General features: G+C 45.3%; 1 protein-coding gene across 1 annotated transcript in view; it reads right to left on the reverse strand.

Moving 5' to 3' along the window:
* LOC126100376 (uncharacterized) overlaps positions 1-13086 on the reverse strand; it is a 105226-nt gene that overhangs the window by 36603 nt on the left and 55537 nt on the right. The window contains exon 4 of the mRNA XM_049910984.1: positions 7750-8432. Within this exon, the coding sequence (XP_049766941.1) occupies positions 7750-8432 (683 nt within the window). The remainder of the gene's footprint in view (positions 1-7749; positions 8433-13086) is intronic.

The following is a 13086-nucleotide window of genomic DNA, read 5'->3' on the forward strand; positions in this document are numbered from 1 at the left end:
GGGGACTTATGACCTAAGATGTTGAGTCCCATAGTGCTCAGAGCCATTTGAACCATTTTGAGCTTTTCCTTCTTTCCTTAGTACTGGTTTTCAAAATGGTTCAAATGGCTCTGAGCACTATGCGACTTAACTTATGAGGTCATCAGTCGCCTAGAACTTAGAACTAATTGAACCTAACTAACCTAAGGACATTACACACATCCATGCCCGAGGCAGGATTCGAACCTGCGACCGTAGCGGTCACGTGGTTCCAGACTGAAGCGCCTTTAACCGCACCGCCACACCGGCCGGCTACTGGTTTTCCATGTCAGCTATGATATCATATCTTTTCTCTGGTATAGGCACGAGCTCGCGAATATTGTAACTCGACCGTCGAACGGTTGTGGCGTGTAGATGGTCAGATGACTCCCGGTTTCAGTTGTATCTAGCTGATGGGTGCGTGAGTGTGCGGCCTATGGTCAATGAAGGTTTGAATGTTCTTGTCCAAGCATGAGGTGCCGCAATTCCGCTCAAATGGATGGTTACAGGTAGCTCCGTTTGTCCGGCTGCAAGGAGCAATGGAAGGTGCGCTTTATGTGGGTATTCTTTCAGACAATTTGTATGGCTTTCTGGTATTATAGTGCCCTGTCTTTGATACGATTCAACAGAACAATGTGACATGCGATTTCTCTTTGATTACACGCAAGTGGGTTGATTTTCGGCCACCCCCTACCCTCGATCACCTGACCTGCATATAAGAGACAATTTAAGGGTTGCTCTCAACTCCATGAAACCCAGTACCACTACCGTAACAAATGGTTCAAATGGCTCTGAGCACTATGGGACTTAACATCTATGGTCATCAGTCCCCTAGAACTTAGAACTACTTAAACCTAACCAACCTAAGGACAGCACACAACACCCAGTCATCACGAGGCAGAGAAAATCCCTGACCCCGCCGGGAATCGAACCCGGGAACCCGGGCGTGGGAAGCGAGAACGCTACCGCACGACCACGAGCTGCGGGCACTACCGTAAGACCAGATTTCAGTAACACTGAAGATGAGTGAGTCAGTATCTCCAGAATGATTCAAAAGTCGCGCATAGTCCACGTCTCTCCGTGACTACCCAGGGTTGAGGGCTCGCGAAGGAACGATTCGCTAGTAACAACACGTCTAGTGCTTTCCGATGACCACTTCGTGTATTTCGGTTTCCAGCTATGTCAACTACAGGGTGAGTATTGTAAAATGAAACCCACAGCATAACTGCTCCAAAATCTACCATTATGCTGGTATTAAATTTTATGAGTGATACGTAATTTAAATTTTACATTTATTAACATTATTGTTACACAGTATGCAAAATGGCCACGCTGGGCGTCGAGGGTTTTTACCAGTTGCTTTAATTTCCCGTGAAATTTTCACCTTCAGTCCACCAATATTGTGGAGATTAGTTGCATAAACTCTCTCCTTCAAGTAGCCCGAAAGGGAAAAAGGAGTGCGCGTGCACAGCTCTGGGGAACGTGGAGGTTACTTTCCACCGCTCACAGCTCGTTCGTTTGTGAAAGCTGCATGAGCACGATTCAGTGAAACGTCCGATGTGTGAAAAGGCGCTCCGTCTCGTTGGAAGGAGCTGTATTCTTTTTCACTGCCAGTTAATTTTGCACAAAACTCTTCGATAGTCGCGAGATATACATGCGTAATGACGGCCCGGTGAAAAAAAAAAAAAAAAAAAAAAAAACTATTGATCTCACTGCACGATCACCGGAAACGGCACAGGAAGCACCAATTTTCTCATCGAGGAGTGGACGCCCAAATATCTCGGAATCCTAGCCATTCAGTACTCCACGAACTAGCATCTCGTGATAAAATAACTCATGCCTAGTGTGACATGAAATAGGACATCTGGTATATCTGTCGACGACCAATGTATTTGAGAAGTCTTTTGCAATAATCAATTCGTTTCGTTTTGTCTGTCTCCTTCAGTTTGTGCACAGTTGGGGTACAGCTTGTTTTCATTTCAATTCTATATCTACATCTACGTAATTACTCTGCTATTCACAATTAAGTGCCTGGCAGAGGGTTCAATGAAACACCTTCAAGCTGTCTCTCTACCGTTCCACTCTCGAACGGCGTGTGGGAAAATCGAGCTCTTAAAATTTTTCTGTGCGAGACCTGATTTCTCTTATTTTATCGTGATGATCCTTTCTCCCTATGTAGGTGGGTGCCAACAGAGTGTTTTCGCAATCGGAGGAGGAAACTGGTAATAGAAATTTCATGAGAATATACCGTCGCAACGAAAATGGCCTTAGTTTTAATAATTTCCACTCCAAATCTAGTGTCATGTCTGTGGCACTGTCTCCCCTATTGCGCGATAATACAAAACGAGCCGTCCTTCTTTGAACTTTTTCGATGTCATATGTCAGTCGTCAGTCCCAACTAATGCGGATAACACACCGCACAGCAATACTGCAAGTGTAGTGTAAGCAGTAGACCTGTTGCACCTTCTGTGTTCTGTCAATGAATCGCAGTCTTTGATTTGCTCTGCCCACAACATTACCTATGTGATCGTTCCAGTTTAGGTTATTGGTAATTGGTTCAAATGGCTCTGAGCACTATGCGACTTAACTTCTGAGGTATCAGTCGCCTAGAACTTAGAACTAATTAAACCTAACTAACCTAAGGACATCACACACATCCATGCCCGAGGCAGGATTCGAACCTGCGACCGCAGCGGTAGCTCGGTTCCAGACTGTAGCGCCCAGAACCGCACGGCCACTCCGGCCGGTATTGGTAATTGTAATCCCTAAGTACTTAGTTGACTTTACAGCCTTCAGATTTGTGTGACTTATCACGTAATCGAAATTTCTTTTAGTACTCATATGAATAACTTCACACTTTTTTTTATTAAGGGTCAATTGCCACTTTTTGCACCACACAGATATCCTATATAAATGATTTTTCAATTCGTTCTGGTCATCTGATAACTTCACAAGACAGTAAATGACAGCATCATCTGCAAATAATGTAAGAGGGCTTCACTGATTGTCTCCTATGTCGTTAATATAGATCAGGAATAATAAGGGGCTATAACACTTCCTTGAGAAACGTCGGATATTACTTCTGTTTTACTCGATAACTTTCCGTCTATTACTACGAACTGTGACCTTTCTGACAGGAAATCATGAATCTAGTCGCACAACTGAGGCGATATTCCATAGGCACGCAGTTTCCGTAGAAGACGCTTGTGAGCAGCGGTGTCGGAAGCCTTCTGGAAATCTAAAAATGTGCAATCAATTTTGCATCCCCTGTCGATAGCACTTATTACTTCATGAGTATAAGGAGCTAGTTGTGTTTCACAAGAACGATATTTTCTGAATCCGAGCTGTCAGTAAATCGTTTTCTTCGAGGTAATTCATAATGTTAGAACACAGTATATGTTCCAAAATCCTACTGACAATCGACGTTAGCGATATGGGCCTGTAATTCAATGGATTACTCCTATTTCCCTTTCTGCGTACTGGTGTGACTTGAGCAATTTTCCAGTCTTTAGGTACGGAATATTCAGTGAGCGAGCGGTTGCATATATTTGCTAAATATGGAGCTATTTTATCAGTATACTCTGAGAGGAACCTGACTGGTATACAATCTGGACCGGATGCCTTGCCTTTGTTAAGTGATTTAAGCTGCTATGCTACACCTAGGATATCTACTTCTATGTTTCTCATCTTCGCAGTTGTTCTTGATTGGAATTGAGGAATATTTACTTCATCTTCTTTGGTGAAGGAGTTTCGGAAAACCGTGTTTAATAACTCTCCTTTAGTGTCACTGTCATCAGTAACTTCACTGTTGTTATCGCACAGTGGAGATATTGATTGCGTCTGGCCAATGGCATCCTTTATATATGACCAGAATTGCTTTCTGTTTTCTGACAACTTCCAAGACAGAGTTTCGTTATGGAAATTATTAAAAGCATATTTATTTCTAATTTTTCATTTTAATAATTTCATGTAAATGGTCAATTATAATACATTGTGGCCTATGGCCAAGTAACGTCATCGTTTCAGCAGAGATGGTTTGTCCCCATGATATAAATGGCGTGCTTTACACTTACTGTGTGCAACCAGTTATGATCATTCAAGAGTAAATACACGCTGACTGCTGGTTTCCACACAGACAGCATTGCCTCTAAGCTACAGCCTCTCTCTGGCAGCAGTTCCCGTCTAGGTAGGACATATTTCCCTCCTAACTCCTTTGTAGACTTTAGTTATGCAATGACTAACTTACATTTCTAAAGTATCACCTCTCAGCTCTGCCTGCATGAAATGATGATCCGAATGACGATAAGGAATCAAAAAGGTCATATGGCCATAAATGCGCTTGACTGGATGGTAGAGAGAAAAGATTCTTGACAATGAATACTGGTATCAGGACTGGGCTGGTGGTCCATCAGCATGGCCTAAGCCACATGACCATGTGCAACATTCTCCATGAGAATTGCGACTATCTGTATGACTTGCAACACTTGCAGGCCTTATTACTTATGGATTTGTGTCTGAGGTGACAGTTTGGTCACTGTTGCTGGAATTTCTGTCATCCATCCTACCTGCAAATGAAGATACATTTATGAAGATATCATTTAAGAAGATATCATCAGCCCTCGCACTACTCACCTGCGTGCTACAGAGAATTCCTATGGCACAGTGGCAGGGAACAATCAGCATCAATGCTGTTTGCAGAGATTATGAGCTGCCACCTTCCACAGGCTGCCCAGGTGAGGCATATTTGTGCTTACTGTAGATGACTATGCCATAAACATCAAGATGTGTAAACAAACTGCTGCATCATGCTGGATGTTTAAGTTATTTCTTTATACTAACAATAAATTTCACAGAATGTAGCCACACATATCACTGTATGTACCTGAAAAATGATAGCATTGTACGGCACACAGTTCTGGCAATAAAATATCATAAATATTGACCCATGAAAATTAAACTTTTCAGGATTAAATTTACTAGAGATACAGGTGAAATGTGTGTGCAAATGTGTCTGAAGTATGTTAAATATATGTGAGAAATATTCTAAATGTGCATACACAGGCAAACTCCTAAACTGCTGGAATTATTTTGATCAAATTTGGTATACACAGATATGATCTGGAAAAAAATACTGTGGGGGTGAGACTATTAATATGGGGGAGAAAGAGAAAAGGAGGGGATGGACAGAGAGTGAGGAGAAGGAATAGATGGGCACAGGTTGCAGGACAGAGGGAGAGGTGACTGGTGAAATGAGCAGAGAAAGGGGTGTGGAGGTGATAGAGAAAGGAAAGAGGAGGAAGGGGACAGAGACAGGGGGAGGAACAGAGAGAGAGTGAATGAGGAGATGAACAGACAGAGGTGGGGAGGAGGAAATGGTAAGAGGAAGAGAAGAGGAAGATTAACTTCTCATGGTTGGGATTCACAGTCATACATTTTCGTGCCAACTGACTTAGCTCCACATGTTGTCAGTGCATCAGAACTTGTATGTGTGATAGATTACTAGAACGATGGTAACATCGACAGTTCAGTATATACACTACTGGCCATTAAAATTGCTACACCAAGAAGAAATGCAGATGATAAACGGGTATTCATTGGACAAATATATTATACTAGAACTGACATGTGATTACATTTTCACCCAATTTGGGTGCATAGATCCTGAGAAATCAGTACGCAGTACAGCCACCTCTGGCCGTAATAACGGCCTTGATACGTCTGGGCATTGAGTCAAACAGAGCTTGGATGGCGTGTACAGGTACAGCTGCCCAAGCAGCTTCAACACGATACCACAGTTCATCAAGAGTAGTGACTGGTGCATTGTGACGAGCCGGTTGCTCGGTCACCATTGCCCAGACATTTTCAATTGATGAGAGATCTGGAGAATGTGCTGGCCAGGGCAGCAGTCGAACATTTTCTGTATCCAGAAAGGCTCGTACAGGACCTGCAACATGCAGTTGTGCGTTATCCTGCTGAAATGTAGGGTTTCGCAGGTATTGAATGAAGGGTAGAGCCACAGGTCTTAACACATCTGAAATGTAATGTCCACTGTTCAAAGTGCCGTCAATGCAAACAAGAGGTGACCAAGACAAGTAACCAATGGCACCCCATACCATCATGCCAGGTGATATGCCAGTATGGCGATGACGAATACACGCTTCCAGTGTGCGTTCACCGCGATGTCGCCAAACACGGATGCGACCATCATAATGCTGTAAACAGAACCTGCATTCGTCCGAAAAAATGACGTTTTGCCATTCGTGCACCCAGGTTCGTCGTTGAGTACACCATCACTGGCGCTCCTGTCTGTGATGCGGCGTCAAGGGTAACCTCAGCCATGGTCTCCGAGCTGATAGTCCATGTTGCTGCAAACGTCGTCGAACTGTTCGTGCAGATGGTTGTTGTCTTGCAAACGTCCCGATCTGTCGACTCAGGGATCGAGACGTGGCTGCATGATCCGTTACAGCCATGCGGATAAGATGCCTGTCATCTTGACTGCTAGTGATACGAGGCCATTGGGATCCAACACGTCGTTCCGTATTACCCTCCTGAACCCACCGATTCCATATTCTGCTAACAGTCATTGGATCTCGACCAACGCGAGCAGCAATGTCGCGATACGATAAACCGCAATCGCGATAGGCCACAATCCGACCTTTATGAAAGTCGAAAACGTGATGGTACGCATTTCTCCTCCTTACACGAGGCATCACAGCAACGTTTCACCTGGCAACGCTGGTCAACTGCTGCTTTTGTATGAGTAATCGGTTGGAAACTTTCCTCATATCAGCACGTTGTAGGTGTCGCCACCGGCGCCAACCTTGTGTGATGCTCTGGAAAGCTAATCATTTGCATATCACAGCATCTTCTTCCTGTCGGTTAAATTTCGCGTCTGTAGCACGTCATCTTCATGGTGTAGCAATTTTAATGGCCAGTAATGTAGTTAACAACATACTACGATGTAGTAAGTGTCATACTCATCAGATCTTGTCGGACTCTTATGGTCAAAAGGCTGTAATTTGACGACGACATGTACTCAAGTCAGATAGTTTTATATTCTGACAGAATGTTACTTGAAACTGACCATAAGGCCGAAATTGTAATAGTAACAAATATTTTATACAGTCAATGGCGACTGATGTCTTTTAAGAAGAGGAACAGATGGGTCGAAAGGGAAAAATAAGGACATGAACAAGGAGAGAGGGGCTGGAGGAGATGGACAGAGAGAGGTGGGAGGAGAATATAGATGGACAGTGGGGAAAGAAGCACACGGGGTAGGTGCAGATGGACACAGAGAGGGAGCAGGAGCAATCCTAGAGGGGCAGGAGGGAATGGACAGAGAGTGGGGGGTTGAAGAACTGCACAGAGAGATGGAATGGAGGAAGAAAGTGGAGGGGTTGCCTGGATATTCATTTATTCCATTCTCCAGTCCATCTCGTTCTCCCCCCCCCTAACCCCCCCTCTATGTCTCCATGCTTAATGATGGAGAGAGAGGGTGGGGGGGAGAAGGAGAAGGACTGGAGAATGGAATAAATGAATATCCAGGCAACGCCGTGTGCTCAGCTTGTATAAAATAAAATGAACAGCATTCCAGGAGCCACCTGTAAATAGATGCAGCCACTAGCCAACTGATTGCCGTGTTGGTTTCAGTATATGACATCACGCGCTTTGGACTATGGACTAAGGCCGGCTGTAGCGCGCCACGGAATGAGAAGGACAGCATGAACTCACCCCTCCCCCGTTGACGAGCACGTGCGGGGGCGGCGGCTGCACGGGCATCGGCACGGGGACGGGCACGACGGCGGGCGGCGGCGCCACCACGGGCCCCGCGCCCTTGTGCTTGGCCGCCTTCTTCTTGGCGTGCCGGCCCGGGTGCTCGACGGTGGCGTACTGCTGCATGAGGTAAGCCTCGTGCGGGAAGTGCGCCGGCTGGAAGGACGCGACGGGGCTCATGGGCCGCGCCGACGGCATGTAGACGGGCTCCTCGACGGGCAGCACGACGGGGCCCGGGCCCGGCGGGGGCGCGTGGCGGCGGCGGCCGGTGCCCGGGTGGTGCGGCGCGGCCACCGGCGCCAGCAGCGGCACCGGCTGCAGCACCACCTTGCCGCCGCCCGCCTTCGTCTTGGCCTGCTTCGGCCTGCCGGGCAGCGTCGCCAGCACCAGGGGCGGGCCCGGGGGCGGCGGGCCCGCCGGCGCGTAGTGGTGCGGGTGCGGGTGGTGGTAGCCGTTGGCGTGCCGCAGCAGCGAGCCGCTCCCGTTGGCGAACCGGTGCTGGCTCTGGTGCGGCTGCTGGTGGTGGTGGTGGTGGTGGTGATGGTGGTGGTGCGCGCCGCCGCTCATGGAGCTGTGCGGCCGCAGCAGCGATCCGCCTCCGCTCATGCCGTTCAGCAACATCAGGTTGTCCACGCTCCCACCTGTAAGTTGACAACCGGCATATTACCGGATTCAGTTTCCGGCACAGGAGACCTGCGACTGTCACACGATTAACTTATTTCGCCCTTTAACACCGCTTTAGGACACTCAATAGTAAGGATTGCTGGGGGCGGGGGGGGAAGGTTGTTTGGGGAAGGAGACCAGACAGCGAGGTCATCGATCTCATTGGATTAGGCAAAGAAGGGGAAGGAAGTCGGCCGTGCCCTTTCAAAGGAGCAATCCCGGCATTTGCTTGGACTGATTTAGGGAAATCACGGAAAACCTAAATCAGGATGGCCGGACGCGGGATTGATCCGTCGTCCTCCCGAATGCGAGTCCAGTGTAGCAAGGATTCGTTCCTCATCAAAATGTTATTGTTGATTATACAACGTAAGCTTTCAAGATCGGTCCCGAATTCACTTGAAACTTGGACTCATAGGCAATGTTCGATGTATAAGACTTTCCCCTAGCGTTACATTCTCGACTGCTGGAGATATCTTCAGAGCAGTCTCAGATGAAACATTAGGAGAAAGTTTTATACGTCGAACACTGTGGTGTTAGGCCCGAAGTTTGAAGTGAAGAAATGTTATTGTAGATTATTTCGGGCATGATTCACTTGAGTATCGATATTATGCAAGTAACTTGCCGTAGGTCGCTCTCTGACACAGTCGAAACTTCCCACTGTGAAAGTACGATGAATATACCTACAAATGAAAGAAAAACAGCACTCGGTCACTATTTTTAACAAATTAACCTGGTTTCAACACTGCCAGGAGTGTCTTCCTCAGAATTTAAATTAAAGAATAGTCTAAAAGGGTATTAGTCACGAAGATATTTAAGATAAAGAAAACTGTTATGGCTGCTCGTTACTTGCGTGGTGCAGTTTGCAAAACGGAACTAATGCCCTTTTGGCGTATTTATTATTTTGTAAATGACATATAAGTACTGCCAGTCTTTCACGATGACTCCGTACTTATACCCTATTATACGTTTTTAGTCATAGTTCTGTGACCATGTTATAGAATATAGACTATTCTTTGATTTAAATTTTGAGGAAGACACTCCTAACAGTGTTGAAATCAGGTTAATTTGTTAAAAATAGTGACCGAGGGCTGTTCTTCTTTCAATCGTAACTATTCACGGTCTCTGAATGTGCAGCCATGTACAAAATTAAAATACCTGTTTTGTTTTAGGTACCAGCATTCGAGGTTTCCGAGAGAATGACAGTCAATGTTTTGACCCTACATAAACTGTTAGTGAGTGCGGCATAAAACCAAGCGAGTCGGTGGAGTAGAGACTAACACCACAGCTTTAAAGTCTTGCGACCTATGTTGAAGTCCAATCTTACGTTCTTGTTTCTGTTGTTGTCGCAAAAGCATGACATCAATATTTTTGTTACCTCGAGAAATACGAGGTGCATTCTAGTTCTAAGGCCTCCGATTTTTTTCTACTTAACTACTCACCCGAAATCATTGAAACTGACGTTACTTCTCGACGTAATCGCCCTGCAGACGTACACATTTTTCACAACGCTGACGCCATGATTCCATAACAGCGGCGAAGGCTTCTTTGGGAGTCTGTTTTGACCACTGGAAAATCGCCGAGGCAATAGCAGCACGGCTGGTGAATGTGCGGCCACGGAGAGTGTCTTTCATTGTTGGAAAAAGCCAAAAGTCACTAGGAGCCAGGTCAAGTGAGTACGGAGCATGAGGAATCACTTCAAAGTTGTTATCACGAAGAAACTGTTGCGTAACGTTAGCTCGATGTGCGGGTGCGTTGTGTCTTGGTGAAACAGCACACGCGCAGCTCTTCCCGGACGTTTTTGTTGCAGTGCAGGAAGGAATTTGTTCTTCAAAACATTTTCGTAGGATGCACCTGTTACCGTAGTGCCCTTTGGAACACAATGGGTAAGGATTACGCCCTCGCTCTCCCAGAACATGGACACCATCATTTTTTCAGCACTGGCGGTTATCCGAAATTTTTTTGGTGGCGGTGAATCTGTGTGCTTCCATTGAGCTGACTGGCGTTTTGTTTCTGGATTGAAAAATGGCATCCGCATCTCATCCATTGTCACAACCGAAGAAAAGAAAGTTCCATTCATGCTGTCGTTGCGCGTAAACATTGCTTGGCAACATGCGACACGGGCAGCCATGTGGTCGTCCGTCAGCGTTCGTGGCACCCACCTGGATGACACTTTTCGCATTTTCAGGTCGTCATGCAGGATTGTGTGCATGCGGCCGGCCGCGGTGGTCTAGCGGTTCTGGCGCTGCAGTCCGGAACCGCGGGACTGCTACGGTCGCAGGTTCGAATCCTGCCTCGGGCATGGGTGTGTGTGATGTCCTTAGGTTAGTTAGGTTTCTAAGTTCTAGGGGACTTATGACCTAAGATGTTGAGTCCCATAGTGCTCAGAGCCATTTTTGATTGTGTACACAGAACCCACAGAAATGCCAACTCTGGCGGCGATCTGTTCAACAGTCATTCGGCCATCCCCCAAAACAATTCTCTCCACTTTCTCGATCATGTCGTCAGACCGGCTTGTGCGAGCCCGAGGTTGTTTTGGTTTGTTGTCACACGTGTCGCGCCCACGAACGCACTTTCGACACATCCATAACTCCATCACCACATGTCTCCTTCAACTGTCGATGAATTTCAATTGGTTTCACACCACGCAAATTCAGAAAACGAATGATTGCACGCTGTTCAAGTAAGGAAAACGTCGCCATTTTAAGTATTTAAAACAGTTCTCATTCTCGCCGCTGGCGGTAAAATTCCATCTGCCGTACGGTGCTGCCATCTCTGGGACGTATTGACAATGAACGCAGCCTCATTTTAAAACAATGCGCATGTTTCTATCTCTTTTCAGTCCGGAGAAAAAAAGTCGGAGGCCTTAGAACTTGAATGCACCTCGTATAGTCCAGTTATTGATAAAAGAAATAAGCATTTCAAATCGTTTTAAAACATATGATCATCACAAATCTTGTATGATCTTATAATAGGTGATCCAGCTACCCCTACCGTTGCCGTTTTAAGCAATCCGCATGTTATATCTGGTCTTCAAAAATCAGGCGCGAGATTTTCATACTCTCCCGCACGCTACGTGCAAACTATTACTCCTGCAGAAAAAGCTAGCGAAATCGTTTTGTAGGAAATTTAACGTACAGGCATAAGTTTTCCCTGGAGGATACGGTTTGCGAGTTATTCAAGAGAAACGCACAAAGGTGATATTCAAACGCACCTCCACCCTCACACACATCCCTCACGAGTCATGATTTCTGATACGTTGTGCCTGGCACTGCCTCCGACTATACGAACTATTCCCTACATTCGACGTTTTCTGATCGCTAATGAGGGGTATTATGCCACCAGCATACTCGCCCATTTAGTTATTTTTACTAATTTAAACGTGCCCGTCGTGATAATGAACGAAAAACGACTTTTTTAAACATTACTTAAAACTAATTACATTGAAAATTCGAACCGAACAACAACAAAGTAGTTTTTTAGTCAGAAGGCCAGACAAATACAACGATGTAATTGTTTATTTTATGTCGTTAAAATTCACTAAATTGTTAGGTAAATTTTACGCGGACATCAATCTTACAATTTGTAAATGGCCGGCTACGCCGATGGCGTATAAGGCAAGGCATTGCAGAACGTCGAATGTGGGAAAATCGTGCAGCACAAATTTTTGTACAGTTGTAGGAGGAAGTGCCATGAACAACATCCTACAAATCCAAAGTGTGAGGGTGGGGGTGGGTTTGAAGGTCACTTTTTAATAGCTCGGCATCTAGCAAAAACGTATCCTAGTACAAAATTTAAAGACATTAAATTTCCTACAAAAAGGTTCTGTTCAACTTTTTGTGGGCCTCATAGTTTGCGTGAAGTCAAATTTAGTTTAGGTTAGTTCAATTAGTTTACTGTAGTCAAATTTTGTACCAGAATACGTTTTCATTAAAGGCCATAGTTTTCGAATTATTCAAGAGAAATATACAAAAGTGATCTTAAAACGAGTTGTTGTTGAATAACTCGAAAACCGTGGCCTCCAGCAAAATGTAACCCAGTACAAAATTGAACTACATTAAAATTTCCTGTAAAAATGTCCTGTTCATTTTTCCCGTAGGGCTTTCCTGCAAAAATGACCTGTTCATTTTTTTCGTGGGGCTCCTAGTTAGCACATAGCAAGCGAGAGAAAATGGCAATCTCGCGCATGGTTTTTGAAGGCATTGCGGATGGCCTAAAACCTTCTGGTAGAGGCAGCTGAGTCATCCTGCGTATCATGACGCGCGTATTACCCAGACAACATTCGTGTAGTGTTTCATAATGAGATAAACGTAATTCCAAACTTTCTCTGGCTTAGAGCCCCACAAAATAATTAAAACAGAAAAGTCTATCACTTACTATATTGTACTTTCGCTGTTCACGCAGTGAAGTTTTAACATGAGGCACGACTGTTTATTGTTACATTACTGCTAACTGTTCGCACCCAGTTTCCAGACAGTATACACATATACCCATCAAGACACGCACAAAACTACGTCATTGCACACTATATAGTTTAGGAATACGTAATCCGAAGCTAATAAAATCAAGATAATTAGGTTATTGCGTCTTCCGCCATAAAGAATTTACTTACTTAACGTCAAATACTTAGCTCGT

The sequence above is a fragment of the Schistocerca cancellata genome, chromosome 9 (assembly GCF_023864275.1).
Source record: "Schistocerca cancellata isolate TAMUIC-IGC-003103 chromosome 9, iqSchCanc2.1, whole genome shotgun sequence".
Lineage (NCBI taxonomy): Eukaryota > Metazoa > Arthropoda > Insecta > Orthoptera > Acrididae > Schistocerca > Schistocerca cancellata.